Source organism: Gopherus evgoodei, chromosome 19 (genome assembly GCF_007399415.2).
Source record: "Gopherus evgoodei ecotype Sinaloan lineage chromosome 19, rGopEvg1_v1.p, whole genome shotgun sequence".
Lineage (NCBI taxonomy): Eukaryota > Metazoa > Chordata > Testudines > Testudinidae > Gopherus > Gopherus evgoodei.
In genome coordinates, this window is record NC_044340.1 from 5,871,885 (window position 1) to 5,889,465 (window position 17,581).

Below are 17,581 nucleotides of genomic sequence, written 5' to 3' on the forward strand. Positions count from 1 at the left end.
TCCACCCTGTTGTCCAAGGAGACAAAATTTCCTCGAAGTAGTAACAGCCATTGCATCACTGGCAATGTGATCTCCTATGAAAGTTACTGTCCTATGTCAAAATGTCCTTCCCTCAAAGTTCAGAAATGGGACCAGTGCACAGCACATCCAGTCCAGCTTCTGACAACCCCCACTGGTTTGGGAACCTCATCTGCAGTGGCAGCGCCTACCAAGATTTCGACAAGCTGTGTGCACCCTTCACAGACGGAAAGCCAGAAATCCTTATCCCAAGGAGTAGAGGCCTACAAAATTACTGTCTGCTACAGGGACAACTTAACACGTCACTGCATATGTTGCCTTGGGCCCCTGGAAGAAACATCTACCCCGTATGTCAATTTAAATGTAAATTAAATTATAATTTAAAGTGCTGTTAAAGGTTTTAAAAAGGTAAAAACAGTCCCTTCTGACTCTACACATTAGCAGATGTGACTTGGAGAGCCACCAGAAGCAAACTTTACTGACAGGATGATTCTTGGTAGCCCCAGCAGTACCAATACAGCTACAGAAGAGCAAGCTGGATTCTATTCTGTTTTAGCTAAATAAGAGAAAACTTGTCTCCATCTCAGTTGCAGAATTGTTGTTACTGGCAGTGAGGTAAGGGGAAGAAGAAACACAGCAAGAGTAGTAGAGTTTATGGAGCTGGTAGAATCACATGGTGACTTGAAACGGACGATATTCTTATTAGAGTATAATTAACATGCTCAGTTCTGTACAAAAGAGAGACGATGCTTTCTGTCCTGAGAGGTCAGCTGCCTCAATCAGATGGGCAAAACATGCTGGATGGGCAGGAGAAAAGTCACATCTCAATGCAGTGAAGATTTTGTCTGGTGAATCTTTACTGATTTAGGAATGACCTGGTTGTGTGTGTCTGGGAGCAAATACAGAAGGAATTCCACTATGCTATTTTTACATGCAGTTTTCAGCACGTAGTGGTTCTTAAGGGGTTACCTTTTGTCTCTACAGAACCCCATTTTGGAGTCCAACTGATCTCACCTTCGTTGTCATAGGAGCCAGCCACAGAACGAGAGATGTAACCAGGCACCACGGCAATCATGGCAGCGGCTAGGAGACCTGCCCCTGCATCCTAGGAACCACATATGGTCAGAGGGAAAGAGATTCAACTTGAATCTTTAAAGAGAGATTTACAAACTAGCATGGCTGGCAAAAGCAAACTAATCCAAGGCAGAGTTCCTGTTTAGTGACTGGGTAAAATAATCACTTCTCCCAGCCCCAGGGACCAAGAGAAGATTCGCCCCACCAGTCTCCCTTTGAGACCTGTGTCAGAGCCTGCCTTCAGCTGAGGAGAGCTGGAGGAGGAGCCCCTTTGGGGCCCATAAGAGAGGTTCTTATCTGTTAGAGGGGGATCAGTACAGAGAGTCAAACCTGATTACTGCATGCACCACCCTGGCAGAAGGAATTCACAGAGCTGTATCTAAACAGGATCCTGAAACTACCTTCATTACGGCTACAAAATGCTGACAGTAAGGTTGAAACTCCCAGTTGGGCTGGCTGGCATGGGGAACATAAACATATGAGACAAAATGAGGAAGGATGTTTGGGAAGTGGAAGAGATGGGCAGCAGCCCAAGTTCCAATGCCAAGGTCACCCTCTCCAGCTCAAACACTTTTTAAAAACCAGCGGGCAGAAGTAAGCAAACATGAATGACTTTGCACTATCACCGTGCAAAGCAGTTCTGTGGGGAAAATAAAAACCAGGCTCTTGGGACCGAACTGCATTGCTCATGGAAGTGAACATGACAGGGCGGTGGCTCTGACACACACTGCTGTGCAATTACAAGCCTTGCAGGTCATTCGAAAGGCATCTCCAGGCAGCAGACAATTTTAAAGGGCACAAAATAACCTGTGACCTAGATGCCTCAAACAAGTAGAGATCCTGACTCAACTCAGATATCTGCCTTTGGGTCAAGCTGTGGCAATACATTTAAGCCCCAACCCCTCCTACTCCCATTCTCCCAACAATATTTAACATAACAAGGAGCAAGGAAACAGGACTCAAGCTGGAAATAGGCCAGCTATTGCCATTTACCAATCCCCAGGTACGGTGGGAGTTGTAGCACTCACAGAGCAACGTGTGAGACACAGGCCCTAAACATGACAGAATGGGAGAGCTGCTATTTCTTCCTAGTCTATAAGACCCCAGCGTGGTTGCTATCCTGCTGGCCTCCCCATCAAAGCCAGTCAGGGCCAAGCACTCAGAGGTCAGTGCAAAATGAAATAGAGCATGGAAAAGATCCCATTGGGTAGGAGTCAAAAAAAAGCCCAGTCAGGATTATACAGGCCTCACAAATAGTTTGGGGGATTTTCAAGGCCAGATGAATAAACTGAATTACCTTATGAATCTGGCTCTCGAACAGCAAATAATCAATAAACAACAAAGTAACAGAAGTATTAAGGACCATAATCTCAGCTCTCCCCGCAATTCTCAGTGCTTCTACTCTGTCATACAGGTACACCAAACAGCAAATCTCATGCCCCCTACTGAAAGCTACAAAACTCAGCAGCTATGCACAGATCTACTCTTTACCTTGAGTTCTTTGGTGAGGTGATAAGTTACTATGGTGGTGAAGGAAGAGAAGAGGGGAGCCAGGAACACACAAACATTTCGGATGTCAATGGTAATGTGGAAGAAGTGCAGAACATGGTAAATCGCTGCCGATGTGATCATCAAACCTGAGTGACAGAGACAATCTTGTTAGCAAGGGGTCATTGATTCACCAGCAATACATGAGCTATACATCATTTAGCACAGAAGGCAACTGAGATGCTGTTTTAAGATGAGAAAGGGATAATTTATCTGAGGTAAAGAGAGCTTAGAGGGACACTATCAAATTAAAGCATTTAAACTAATTTCTTACGTATGTTATGAACATCTAGATACTTATATTGCCCTTAACACTATTATCTGAAGGTCTCAGGGACCTCCAAACCTTCCTAAAATTAGGGGTTTGGTGGGCAGAGGATATAAAACAGGGGATGTCTGGCCAGTGCCTCTGATCCAAGAGTATGCTGGTCAGATTTAAAGGGACAGCCATCAAAATACTTCAGACCCTTTAAAAGACATCTGGCATCTGTCTTAACTGGGCTCTCAACATGGGATGAAGTGCAGACTTCCTCCCCCAACTGGCCTTGAGTAAACCAGACAGCAGCTTTGAACTATATTTCACCTTTGGGGAACCTGCAGCAATATGCAACCCTGCAGGACAAAACTGGACTACATTTAAGTGGAGTCGGTTATCTCAGGGCTGTATTAGAACTATGAAGGCCCAGATCATGTGTGAGCTCAGAGAATTCCACCTCTGTATTAATCAGGTACCACAGTGCAAGTACAATCAACAGTATAATTCACACCAGCCAACTACTGTCCAAAACCCAAACCAAGAGAGGAGGGTGGGGGGGAAAGGAAAGACACAGGCATGTGCAGCTCCAATCACATTATCTTAGATGAAGAATCCCTAAGTCCCAGCAAGGACTATTCGAACTACCACAATCAGATGCTAGCCCAGTGAGCTATCATATTACTAGTCAATTTGTTTATCCAAAGTTACTTCTTAGGTACCATGTCAGCTATGCAACCAGTAAGAACAAATCTAATGTTTCATGACACTGATGTAAAGTGAGAGAGAGAAATCAAGTTTGATTTCCCTGCCACAGAAATCTCTGAGCTAGGGAATAGGAGAGACAAGATTAAGGGATAAGTCTCTTGAACCAAGATAAGGGCTTGGAATCTGCACCATCTGAACTTCTTGTACTTTAAAGTGGGGTTTAGTGAAAAAGAAACACCCTGGCTTTACCTGGATAAATGGTTCCACCAATGATCCTCCCCAAGGGGTACCAGGCTCTGTCGTCAAACCAGTTGTGGAATTTATAGAAGCCCTCCTCTGCCAGGAAGCGGGTCGTACGGTAGTTAAAATACCTGCAATATCATGAGATGTTGAGTGTGTCTGCAGCATGGACATGGGAAATGCTGTTTACTGCTCCTTAGGTTCCAATCTCAGCCCTTAACTAATCAATGCACAAGGAAGTGCCACCACTTATGACACGTGAGTGCCAGCCCAAGTGCTCAGCAGTATACAATCTTGAAATAAAATCCTTAGGAGAGTCATGTGCAAAAGCACAGAGTATTAGACACAAGGAGCTCTGGACATTTCTTTACTATGCATTCTGAGTTTTAGCAGGTATCAATGTGATCAGCTGCACCACTCTCCAGATGTAGATATTTATGACTAAAGATACCGAATACAAAGCTACAACAGTTGGCAATATACTTTCTGAAGAGAAAAGGAACGCAGCTCAGATCTTTGCATATCTGGGCTGTCTAACATTTTGCAAGATAGTTGTGTTTTTACTGGGACAGCCTCAGTAAAAGCAGGGCCAGAAGAGACTGCTTGCAGAGCCAATCCAATCCCCCACTCTCCCAGCAAGCATGTCACAAAACTGTTCAATACTTTATTCCAGCTTCACTAAACCACCCTGCACCTCTGTAGCGAAGGTGCCCTATCCACCTCCCTTGGGCATCTTGGGTACTTCTACTGGTTTCAAAGGTAACTGCAAATTCCAGTAGATTAATCAATAAGAGCTCAAACCTGCAGGGGCACTCAGAGCTTTGCTACCTAAGCGTACTTTATTGTACTTTGACTTTTGGGGTGGTCCTGCATTCATCCCCACCAGGTCCAGAGGGCAGCCACTGGCAGCAACATGATACCAAAGACACCAGGGAACCTGTTCAAGTAAACTCCATCTAAGCCAGCCCCACACTCCAGCAAGAATCACCAGCAATAGGAAGAGTGCCAGCTTTTGGGGGAGGGAAATCTAGAGGCCTGTGATGAAAGATATGTTTTCAAATCCCCCATCTTTAGTGCAGAGCAATTTGCTCAGCACCCTCATACATGAAGGGTAATGTGACCCTGACAAATACAGCACCATCTCTACATTCTCACAACGAAAAAGACTGATTGGAGCCCACAAGACAGAAGGAGGATACTTACGGGTCAAATTCATGGATGACACTTTCAAATCTTAACACAGAGAAGAGTCTAGTGGAGAAAGCTGCAATACACAGGCAGAAGGGAGAGTCAATGAACAGTATTCACACAGCAAGGGAAACTTGATTTAGCTCAATGTCTTTGTTAGATGAAAGCTTAAAACTTGTGAAAAGTGGCGTCATCAGAGAAGGTGCGTTTGGCCTGATATCCAGGACTGCCTCAAACTGACCCCTTGAGGGAGCTGGGGAGGGGAGATGTTATTTTCAATGTTTTAGAAAGAATGGAAAGATTTTTTTAAAGCTATTTTAAAAGCAGCTGAGTTCCGTTACCCTAGGAAATGCAAAACATGGAGCTGAGCTAGCAACATTCTGGAAGTTGCCTTTTGAGGATGTTCCTAGTTGAATTATCGAGGCTCAGACTTACATAGCACAGCTGCCATCGACAGGATGAGAAGCTTGAGCAGCGTGTCCTGTTTTTCATAGGACAGGCGGAGAAACCCTAACTTGGTCATTTTCACATCAAAGGCTGTGATGGACGCCGCCTGAACACCTGAAAGGGAACAGGACAGAAGGGATGAGCCAAGAGCAAGGCAGCCTGCAGCCCAAGAGCAGCATTTCGGATTCCGGTTACAATGCTTATTCAGAAGCTCTCTAAATAAGGAATTAACAGCTCAATATTCCCATGACACAAAGCTCTCCATTTCTGCCCCAAAAGGCAATCTCCCCTCCTGTCATTCTGACCATGTCACCCCCTCTGGATACATTCACCGGCTTTCGGTCTCTTATGGAATCTGATTGAAATTTCTCACTAATCTCAGCCCTGCTTAGACCTCTGATCTCAGTCCCTCTCCCCGTACTTTGCCATTCCTCACTTCCTTTCACTTTTAGCTTCATGCCTTCTACTATACTTCCCCTAGGACCGGGACACACTCCCTGCCCTCACCTGCCAGATATCCTTTTCCCTCTTCAAATTCATCTTTAAACACAGCTCTTCAAGCAATCCCTCCTCACCAATAACCCCCTCACCTGATCAGTTGTCCTCAGTCTTGTCTTGTGTTTGTCTTGCTTTAGACTGGAAGTTCTTTGGGGCAGAGGATGTGTCTGTTTCTCTGTGTGTAAAGTGCCATGTAAATGTAAATTTATAAGCGCAATTAGCAGTAAGTAATACTTCAAAAGCATTCCCTGGCCTAAAACCCTCCCTTCATCTTTTAATGTGACCTGCAAAGGCCAAAGAAATCCCAAACAAAATAATACACATAGAGTTTGTGCCTTTTTTACTCCCATTTGATACATGAAGAAAGCCTGACAGGATTCCCCTCGCCCCCTCACCCCATGATTTGTTTACACTAGAAATTCAGGACTTTTCTCCCGTGGACCAGGATAGGGTAGGGTAGTCAAACTGCATCAGTTTGATTTCAAATTGATTCCATCTGGTTGAACCTGCGAAACTTTTCTAATCCTGACAAGCCCAGAGGCTCTATAAACACAAAACCGATAGGACTGATATCAGACAAGAGGGAAGTGAAACTTGATTAAAAAAGAGAAGGGATTTTAATTCAGAATACATAAGACTTTTTGATTTTGTTGACAACTCTTTAACAAATACAGTTGGGAAATAAGTTCCGTTTGTTACTGATTTAGAGTCTCTAACACTTCAAGGACAAAGAAAGCGCCATGTCCATATGTCTGAGACACCCAATGAGCCTTTAAATTAAGCTGGAGAGACCAGACTTGACAATCTTAGGATATGTCATATAAAATAAAGATACATTCAGAAACACTTCCACATCTACTTTGCCTATCAGAAAAGTTACAAACTTGCCCAAAAATATTATCCAAGACCGAATCACTGATGCTACATTTTTACTAGTTTCCCAATTTCAGCGGACACAGAAAGACCATTGTTATTCTACTCAAAGGCAACAGAATGCAAATGCCCATGGCGTGTTAGGGCAAGAGAACCTGGCACTGGCTTTGGAGACTTTCTAGATAACAGATAATCCAGCTCTGAGCTTGGCAGCAGCCCCAGGAACTTCAGGGTAACAAAGGATATGGTGCTGGAGTTGCTGCCGACAGATTTACTATGTGTGTCAGAATCTGGAATCCAGACAGTCAGTCTGCCTCATAGGTCGCTCTACTAAGCCTAGGGAACATTGTCCAGCCATGGTTTTGCCATCAGGATGGGGCAACCTGCAATTCCTGTACAGTAATCGCCCTCAGTAAGAGGAATAAGCAAAAGGGAACAACTGTGGAACTGATACCACCAACACATCTCATCCCCTCCTTTCTCTCAGATTGAACAGTGCACCATTACAGGCAACTGTTCCCTCTCCTGCAGTCCCCAAAGACTCAATCTTCTGCCCCGTATTATTCAACAGCTCTATGATGCCTTTGGGGGAGTTACAGAGCTAACACAGGTGGAAGTGCCAACCAAACACAGATGATGCCCAGCTTTGCATCTTCTTTACATTTAATGTACACAGCACTATCTCCCAGCTCTCTCAATGTCCAATCAAAATCAGCACCTGGATGAAGAGCATCTCCCTAGAGCTGAACTCAGGCAAGATGAAGCTGATACTTATAGAATGAGGGAAAGTCCTTCAAGGAATTTGGCTCCTCTACAACTCGCCCTACTAATGAGGGCAGGTCAGTCAGTAACCTCGGGGTCTGTTTTAAAATCCCCCATAGCACTGGCTACCCAAATGATCATGATGTAAAAAAAGTGCCCACTTCCATCTATGACTGGCCAGGTGATTGCACTTCTATCAGATACAGAGCTCCTTGTGGTGATCAATATAATAAATGTCATTCATGGCCTCGGGGGTTTGATTATTGCAACTCAAATTGAGGAAATTATTGCAATTCATATTGCCCTGAAAAAGCTTCAGCTGGTACCAAATACAGCAGCCCATCAGCTTAGCATCATAAGTCACTCATTAGAGGTCTCCACGCACTGCACTTCTCACCACTGAACAGTCCCGTTCCAAGTCTCTAGCCCAAAAGCCCTCCCTGGAACTGGCCCTTGGTACCCCCACCTTGGGCATGACCTTTCACAACAGCTACCTGTCACTGGGACTATGCAAATATCAAACTGCAGGGGAAGGCTCCTTAGTGCACGAGACAGAAATTTCATGAGAGCTGACCCTAGACCATAGGTTCTCAAACTGTGGTCCATGGACCCCAAGCTCCATTCAGGCGGTCTGCAGATAGTTTCCTCTAAGATGCGTGCCTGGGTGGCCGCACAGAAGAGAATGAAGGCCACCCATCTAATTAGTGGAGCTGCGCAGACGTGGCTCCACTAATTAGGTGCCTGGACCCTGGAGAAGACGCACACGTAAGGTGAGGTGGTGGCCTTGGGGGGAATAAGGGGTAGGTGGAAGGGGACAGTGGGTTGAGAAGGGGATGGGGGGAACTTGAGATGTGCAGGGCTGCGGCGGCCAGAGAAAGAGGCAACGTTGCCCGGCTCCAGGACTGTGGAAAGATGGCCCTCCTTCCCAGCCCCAGCTCAGGGGCTGCCTGGCAGGGGAGAGAGGGCACATCCATTGCATTGGAAAGCTCAGACTACTGATATTAAAATATGAGTGGTGTGCTTTTATTTGCAGAACAAAAAACATTAAGATTTTTTTTAACATAGCCCTTTAATCCAAAGTGTTTTACAATAGTTAGCTAACAGTACAAGCAACATTTGGAAAGATCATTAAGTGGTCCGCCAAGACCCTCAGCAATTTTCAAGTGGGCCACGAAAGGAAAAAAGTTTGAGAACCACTGCCCTAGCCTAGGGAACTGGCTGCCACAATGGCCACAGGCCTCGGCGTGTTCAGAGCTACACCCATACTCAGCGGTTCCACTTGGCTACTATCCCTCGGCAATTCCTACGCAGCCGCACGCACCCTCCCCCGTTATTCGTTGCAGGAGTGCGGAGGAGCCCCAGTAATGGGCTGCGAGCCCCTCGTGCTCGGCGCTGTACAAACCGAAACAAGAGGGACCCTGGCCTGACACTCAGAACGTGAGATGAGAGGCAGGTACAGGCGGAACAACGAGGCACCAGCGCTGCTCAGCCCGGCGGGCAGCGGTCCCGGAGCGCCCAGCGGCGCCGAGGCCCGGTGGCCAAGGAGGGACCCGAAGGCGGGAGCGTGGCGGGTGTGTGCAGCGGGGGGGGGCAGCCTGACGCGGGGGGGGGGCCGCAGGACTCAACAGCGAAGGGGAGATGCCGGATGGAGGGAGTGGGAACAAGCCAGCCCCGCTGTCACCCCCCGGCTGCCCGACAACGCGCACGCGGGTGCCCCGCAGGCCGGCCCAGGCCCTCACCCCCTCACCTGGGCGCTGCTCTCCGCCCCGCTCCCTCAGCCATCCATCCGCTGCGCGCACCCACCCCTGCCTGCCGCCCCTCGCTCCTGGGAACATCCCATTGGCACACACCGCTGTCCCTCACCGCGAGGCGGGGATGCGACCCTCCACGCCTGAGCTGACTGGATATCGTGCCTGTCACTCAGTGCGAGGGGGCCGGGACCGACGCTCTAGGGCTGATTTGTGGCTGGTGGAAAGGTGAGAGGAGAGGCGGGGTCTGAAAGGTGGGCAGTTTGGTTGAGGCGCGAGCAGTGACGTGTCGGCCCAGACCAGAGACGCCCGGAAGGGGCCGGCGGACAAGGTGTCACGTGACCGGATTGGGCCGTGGTGTTGGCCAGGTGGGGCCTGCCCGTGGCGGCGGTTGGGGGGCGGTACCCTAGGCCAACTTCCGGTGTCAGGGCCTGAACCACGTGGTCCATCCCGCTAGAGCTCCCACAGTGTGGGCGGGGCGGGCCCCTGGGTTCACCCCTCCCCCCCGGCGGTGCCAACTTTCCGATGGCACAAAACTGAAAGCCCCTAACCCTGCCCCCACTCGCTCGAGCCCCACTTCCTCCCTCGCTCTCCCCCAGCCTCACTCATTTTCCTTGGGGTGCGGGGGGTGAGGGGGCTCCCGGTGGGGGTAGGGTGTTGGTGGGGGGCAGGCTGTGGGAGGGAAATTGGGTGTGGGGGACTCCAGGCTGGGGTGCAGGGCGTATGCCTGTGGGCTCCAGCTGGGGGTGCAGCCAGGGATAAAGGGTTTGGGATGCAGCAGGGAGCTCTGGGCTGGGACAGGGTTTGGGGGGGGGGGGGGAGTTTGGGTGTGGGAGAGAACGCTAGGCTAGGGCAGGGGGTTGATGTGCAGGAGGGGGTGTGGAGTCCTGCCGGTAGTTAACATGGCTTCTAGGAAGTGGCCTGCAGCTCCAAAGCACATGGATGGCCAGGGAGGCTCTGCATGCTGCCCTTATGCCTGCAGGCACCGTCCCCCCCAGCAGGGCCGGCTCCCCCTTTTTTGCCACGCCAAGCAGCAAAGCGGGGGGTGGGGGGAGCCACAATTGGCAGTACTTCGGTGGCAGCTCTAGCGCACCACTTTATTCTTCTGCAGCAGGACCTTCCCTCCAAGAGGGAGTGAGGGACCTGCCACCCCTCTCCATTGGCCATCCCAATCACCTGCTTTCTGTGCTGGTGCCTGGAGCCAGCCCTGCCCCCCAGCTCTCATTGGCTGCGGTTCCCATGCAATGGGAGCTGCTGAGCCTCCCTGGCCACCCATGTGGACGTTTCCGGGAGCCACCTAGCGCAGGCAGGAAGCCTGCCTTAGCCCTGGCCCCTTAGTGCTGCCGACCAGACTTTTAATGGCCCGGCTGGCAGTGCTGACTGGAGTCACAAGGATCCCTTTTCAACCGTGCATTCTGGTTGAAAACCAGATGCCTGGCAACCCTAACCCAGGCCCCCCTCCCTGTCACTGTTCTGCTAGGCCTATGTGGGGCTGGCATCAGCACCTGGACTCACTCCCCACCTAGGGCTGTCTTGCTGTGTCCATACAGGCAAGGCCTCTGTACACAAGTCTAGCATACCCCCAGCAGGGCTATTCTGCTGTGATTGTAAAGGCAAAAATCACCCCTGACCCAGATAGTTACATGAGTACAAAATCTGTGTGTGGCCCAGACCTGAGGGTTCCATGCCACAATCCCCAGCTTTGTGCTCGCTGAACCCTTCCCTGTAACATCGAGGCATAGTCCTTAAGGTATTTCATGGGGGCTCTGGCTCTCCACCCTTCACAGGCTAAAAGCTCTCCATGGTTTTTTTGGGTTTAGGTGGTTGGTTTCTTTCTGGATGTATGTGGATTTGGAGGAAGAAGGGGGCTATCAGGGGGATTCTTTCCTCTATCTTCAGGTTTCCTGCTGCAGAGGGAGCTAGGCCCAGCTGCATATGCCAGGGCTTGTGCATAAGCACAAAATCTTTTTTTCCAAAGTTGGAGATAGTATAATAAACTAAAGCAGCATCACTGAAATTACTCACCAGAAAACAATGTCAACTTTATCTTTTTCCATTTCCCTCCCTTTCTTCTTACATTTCCAACCCATTCTCTCTATCTCTAGGCTATTTTCTTTTCCTTCTCATGTGTGCTGTTTTTACTTGTTGCAGAGTGACTTCTCTGTCCAGCTATTACTTTCACCCCTTGCTATCTATAAGGTTACATTGTCTCTTTCCCCTGACTCTCTCCCCTCACATCTGGGTACACTTCTACCAAATTGTGGATGCAGTCAGTTGGAGAAGAGGGGGAACTCAAATGCCTGATGTCATTCTGTATCTTTAAATAGATCTGATAGTCTATGGGCTCTGTATTGCTGTGGATTAAATACAATTCTAGCAGCTGTAGTGGGACAACACTGAGTGACCATATGCTCACATAGCTCTCTGAGAAGAGGCTGGATTTCTGTGGATTTGCATATTTCTCAGACTGCAGGGGAATTTTGGTAGAGTGCAGCATCTTCCCATCACAGCATGATGCAATGACTTTCTGGCAGCCTCAAAGTTATGTTGAGAGATGAGGAATATCTGTGAGAGACTGCCTCTTCTGTGAATCCCAGAAGATATCTCACCCACCTTGTCTCAGCCAAATTCTGCTCATTGTACTCCTATAACCAGTTCCATTGGCTTCAGTGTGGCTGCCTGTGTGAGCAGGATTTGATCCGGATCTTTAATCATGTTAAAGGTAACACTGCAATAATTACACAATTATTTGCAACCATCTTGTGGCCAGTGCCACCTCCTATTTTATGTGGCTCACACTGCAACATTCAGCAAGCTACAAAAGGAGGTCACATAAAGGTGAGTTAAGGTCATGGGGTTTGGAATAGGGGCAGGAGAGTCTGCCCAAGGACATGGCACAGCAGTAATAGAGCCCCTCCCACTAAGCTACCCACAAACATCTTTAGGCTACAGATCTTAAATCTCCCATCAGTTACGTATGTAAGAGAATTAAATCCTACTTTCCCTTCTCTATCCCCAACTCATGCACTTTCAGTGGACAGGAGCTACATAGTTGAGCATTTGTTCCACACGTGACCTCTTGAAATCCTTACCCCTGGGATGGCTTAACTGAATCTCCTCGTTCCATTTTATTTTTGACGGCCTAGAAAACTTACCATATACTCGCAGGCACAGCAGTGCCCTTGCAAACCCACTGGCACCTCATGTTGTGCTGCTCCCTTCCTCAGTGTTTGTCTTGTTCTGGGAACAAACAGCAGCTAGGGTCCATTACCTTGTAACAATATCCAGAAACCCACCATCATCTCGGTGAAGGGCTTGGTTCATTCTTTGGAACCTGTGAATTCCACATTGTTCACCTCTAAATAATGCAGCACTGTGTGGTGTACTGCAACAGAAAGATGGAAGGCCTCCACTGACAGGCTAACGAAGGAGAAGCTTCTACTCTTTTCCTAGATAGGCAAGACCCGCTGGCAGTCAACAAGGCCACACAGAGGGAGAAGAATCCTATCCACAGTATGGGGCTGTAACCTTTTGTACCTGGTTTTCTTAGGCAGGGATGGGGAAGCCTGGTAATGAGCTTGTCTGCTGAACTCTACTGCATTACTGCTGCCTGCCTCCTGTGTTTGCAGTAGCTCACTATGGAATTTGGCCTCCTCTGGCAATCACCAGACCACAACTGCAAGTAGCTCAAGCGGCGCCAGTCATTTGATGGTGCATAGGTGAACATGAAACAGCAGGCCTTGTCTGGAACAGAGGTCTTTGTCCAGAAAACTGGGAGGCCAAACATGGTTGGAAAGCTATCAGGGTTAGAGGGAGGGAGCTGGCTAGTACACTTGTGAAAAAGCAGCAATACCTTCGCCTGGTCTATGTTTCATTAACTCTTCAAAACCCCGCTATTCATGCAGCCCAGACCACAATGAGGAGTATATTAGAACATGGATCAGAGGGGTATCCGTGTTAGTCTGGATCTGTAAAAACAGCAGAGAGTCTATAAGGTGCCACAGGACTAACAGACATATTGGAGCATGGGTGAATACCCACATGCATCCGACGAAGTGGGTATTCACTCACGAGAGCTCATGCTCCAATACGTCTGTTAGTCTATAAGGTGCCACGGGACTCGTTGCTGCTTTTATTAGAACATGGAATTTCCCTCAAAATGACCCCTGTCACTTTCATAGCCTTCAATCACTATCCAGCTGATGGTGGCCAGACTTCAGCCCAGTACCATTGGCCAGGGAAGTCTTGCTACATCCTTCTGCAAGCAGCATGTTTAAGCATGATAAACTAGAAGAGGTACTAGGTTACATGCCCAGTGTAACTTTCCTCCATGCTGTTTACTTCAGTTAAGGCATCATTAATTTATCATGTTAGCCCGAGAAGGGAAGATTCCCATAGCCACGTTAATCTATGTACGTGTGCTCAAACAATAGATGTGTATAACAGATTGAATATTGGAGAAAGGCAGTAGCCCCTTCACAGTTAAATTTGGAACCAACTTCCATTCCATTGCCCACTTTTAGCCCCAATATAACTTTGAATTAGAAAATTGCTATATTTACTCAGAAAGCAACAAAGGAAGTTTTTGCGAAGTTAGACTGGAGTTACAGGCCATTAAAGTTACCCTGATCTGAATGCTGAATTGTCTATCATTTGTCTTCTTCCCTTTGGCTTAAAACAAGCTCATTACTGCCCCCTTCCAACTTTCCATGGAGTTACATCTCCTTGAAAACTCATGCACCTGCTGTAGTTAAATATGTGCACATCTCTGGATTCCTGATAAGAACAGTATGGTTGCTTATTAAGTGGGCAATGTCAGATATAGTGTCCAAAACGATTTCCTTGCTTTGAAATGCTTGATTTGTGTCAATAATGAAATAGGTTAATATATTGTCATTTAGCAACCTTAACTGCTGTTAAAACAAAGGTTTGGTTTTTACGGTAAAGTAAGATTGAATACAGTCTCTTTCAAAAATGTTCATTTTCAAAATACTCTCTCATGAATCTGCCCCTTCTCTTCCCTATAGCTCAGGGTTCTCAAAATGGCAGTCGGGACCCCTCAGGGGGTCGCGAGGTGATTACATGGGGGGTCATGAGCTGTCAACCTCCACTCCAAACCCCGCTTTGCCTCCAGCATTTATAATGGTGTTAAATAGATAAAAAAGTGTTTTTAATTTATCGGGGGGGTCGCACTCAGAGGCTTGCTGTGTGAAAGGGGTTGCCAGTACAACAGTTTGAGAACCACTGCTCTAACTTGCTTGACAGAGTACATAACATCCAGAAGTGGCTCTTTCTAGTATTACTTTGGCCACGTCCAGACTAGGAATTAAAATCGATTTTAGATACGCAACTTCAGCTACGAGAATAATGTAGCTGAAGTCGAATTTCTAAAATCGAGGTACTCACCAGTCTGGACGGCGCCGCATCGATGTCCGCGGCTCTCCGTGTCGATTCCGGAACTCCGTTCGGATTGATGGAGTTCCGGAATCGATGTAAGCGCGCTCGGGGATCGATACACCGCGTCCAGACTAGACGCGATATATCGATCCCCGAGCAATCGATTTTAACCCGCCGATGCCGCGGGTTAGTCTGGACGAGGGCTTTGAGAGTGCTTTGTAGCAAGCTAAGAGAGTCATTTACATTATTTAGAGAGGCTTAAGGGAAGTTCAAATTCTATTTCCATAAGTTGTATTGAACTGTTTCCCAAATCTCCCCCACCTCCCTTCCCACATGTAGCCTCTTAAAGTCCCCGGATTACAATTTAAGAATGACCCATCCACGGTAAAATGCAGTTTTTTCCTTTTAACATTAACTTCAGCGCTCAGACAGAACCCACTGCAATTTTTGATTTTTTGTTCATTTTCATTTAATATTTCAGTGTGAAAATACTAGAGAAAAGTTCATCTGTAGACCAACCTCAGTTCTGAAAAACAGACGGCTTCTTGAATTGTACAGATTTTTTCTGCCAAACAGAAATTTTACATGCAAGAGCACTGTCTAGAACCAGGATTGCTCACCCTCCCTTTGTGTATACAGAGTATATATATATACACACACACACACACACATAGACTTACACGCACACACATGAATTCACATATCCTGAGCTGACAAAGCAGTTTCACTGCAGCCACAACCAAGTAAGTGTACTTTGGCCAATACCATTCCACCTACGCTGGGACAACAATTGCCGTAGAGATAGTGTTGCCAGCAGCAACAGACTTGGAGCTTTTCATGTTAATTGAACAAGCTCTCTCTCTTCCAGATGCATACTACCTACTTTAAGCAGGACAGTGGTGCAGCCCAGGTCTGTATATTCTCCCATGAGTCCAGCAGAAACTGACTGGTCTCCCTTGTGTTGTCTCGATAGTTTGGAACCTCATAATTTTGAATTATTTTTTAAATACCACCAGTATGCATGGTGTCTCCACGGAAAACTGGCAGACATTAATTTTCAAAAGCATCCGATTGCTGAGACAAAAAGATACGTTAAAAACCTCACAACCCTGCTACAGAGTTAAAAAGTGTTTCAATAAGTTTCCATTTCAGTTCCTGACCTTGTTTATACAATTTCCCTTTGAAATTTCAGGAGCTTTCCCCAGCTCCCAACAGTATTTAAAAAAAACCCACCACATTCTGCTGTTTAGGTTAGGAATTTGCTTCATCCTGATGAAAGTCGATGCTCTGCAGTATATATACTGGATATAGAAAGGTGGCACTTGTCCAGGTCTTGTATTGAGGAAAGACCCAAAGTTTGCCAGTTGACAGAAAGAGCTTGACTGAAGCTCACTGGATAGTGGGCTGGGAGAGTCCCCTCTCTATATAAATTGATCTTGCCCCTAGATCAGCATGATCCAGTTTGTCTTCCAATTCTGCTTTTCAGGACAGCAGGAATTACAAAAACCTGACCTGAGATACAATATACAAAGAACTAGAATCACTGAGGAATCCAACAGCTGAGGCGCAATCTACTTTAGAGACTCCCATCAGCTCCACAAAGCTACAGCAAAAAGTGGATTACTAAACCATTCTTCCTGGGGTATCGAAGGAAATGGCACAGGAAAAGAGTATACAAAACAGTACATGCACAGGTCTGTTACACTCTATAAAACAAGCACAGAGAACCCGGCGTTTTAAAACTCACAAAGGTGTTAAAAATCCAGACTTTTCCAGAGATTTCCATCCACACTCTCAGAGTGACTCAAAACCAATGTCCAAGTGGCGCTTACAATGGTGATTAGTGGGGAAATGCACAAGCCCCTTGGCAGAATGGGTCCTGCCCTTCCCTAGGTCACAGGGGCACATGTAGAAGCCAAGGATCTCTCACACACACACACACACACACACACACACACACTCCCCCCCCCTTTGGTTGTGGTTCAGTGCCTCAAAGCAGCCTTCTGTTTGGCAGGGGATGAGTGAGGAGAGGGCAGTCTGTCCACTGAGGAGCTGCTGCTCAGGGTGGACTGAAGGTAAACTGTCTTGTGAAAGAGTCTGTTGCTGAGGAAAACCACCAAGGAGAAGAGACGCAGCTGGAAATGGCTGAAACACAGAGCAAATGCTGTGAGCTCCCATCCCAAAGTCTCATTTGGTGTCTCTTGCACACGTACACGCGGGCGCACACACAAACACATTAATATAATAGTGCACCAAGAAGCTCCCTTTGTCCATTTTTATATTTTGCTTAGTATATTCTAGGATAATGAGTGTCACAGATTAGTAGATACACTCTACAGTGACAGGCACAGTTATCATACCCACTCCTCAGGAAATGCAGGATGCCTCTATTCCACCCTTGTATCTACACAGGGAAGACAAAGCAGACCCATTTATTCCAACCTTGGGGTCAAGTCTGTCTTGAAAAGCTTGAAACTGCAGATAAGAGCTGAGCTGATGGCTGCCCAGGAATTCCAGGGTTTTGGCATACAGGGCGGGTGACATAAGAGGATTTCAGTTCAGTGCAAGTCTATCAATAACCTCAGAGAACCTTTCCCTTTCCAGTAATGCACCCTTTTGAAATGTTAACATAGTGTCCTCTCTGTTAATAAAATCCTGTTTAATTTCCCTTATTTTAAATTAATGAAGGTGTCTCAACACTATTGTTCTTTCGTCACTACATGACCAATATGTTCGGAGATGCCCAAGGGCACCCCCTGGCTTACCAGACACAGTAATGCTAAAGCCCTGTTTTAGGTCATTGATTCGAGTGTCAGTTCGTCCTGCA

General features: G+C 47.2%; 2 protein-coding genes across 5 annotated transcripts in view; both read right to left on the reverse strand.

Annotated features, from left to right (window-relative positions):
* STT3A (STT3 oligosaccharyltransferase complex catalytic subunit A) overlaps positions 1–9,450 on the reverse strand; it is a 31,135-nt gene extending 21,685 nt beyond the window's left edge. For both annotated transcript variants that reach the window (XM_030538150.1, XM_030538152.1), the window contains exons 1-7: positions 9,357–9,450; positions 6,067–6,149; positions 5,465–5,590; positions 5,045–5,105; positions 3,851–3,972; positions 2,584–2,729; positions 1,033–1,123 (exon numbers count right to left, since the gene is read on the reverse strand). In XM_030538150.1, the coding sequence (XP_030394010.1) occupies positions 1,033–1,123; positions 2,584–2,729; positions 3,851–3,972; positions 5,045–5,105; positions 5,465–5,552 (508 nt within the window). In that variant the 5' untranslated portion in view covers positions 5,553–5,590; positions 6,067–6,149; positions 9,357–9,450. The remainder of the gene's footprint in view (positions 1–1,032; positions 1,124–2,583; positions 2,730–3,850; positions 3,973–5,044; positions 5,106–5,464; positions 5,591–6,066; positions 6,150–9,356) is intronic.
* A 5,755-nt stretch (positions 9,451–15,205) lies between these two features.
* EI24 (EI24 autophagy associated transmembrane protein) overlaps positions 15,206–17,581 on the reverse strand; it is a 53,780-nt gene continuing 51,404 nt past the window's right edge. For all 3 annotated transcript variants that reach the window (XM_030538137.1, XM_030538138.1, XM_030538139.1), the window contains exon 11: positions 15,206–16,899. In XM_030538137.1, the coding sequence (XP_030393997.1) occupies positions 16,737–16,899 (163 nt within the window). In that variant the 3' untranslated portion in view covers positions 15,206–16,736. The remainder of the gene's footprint in view (positions 16,900–17,581) is intronic.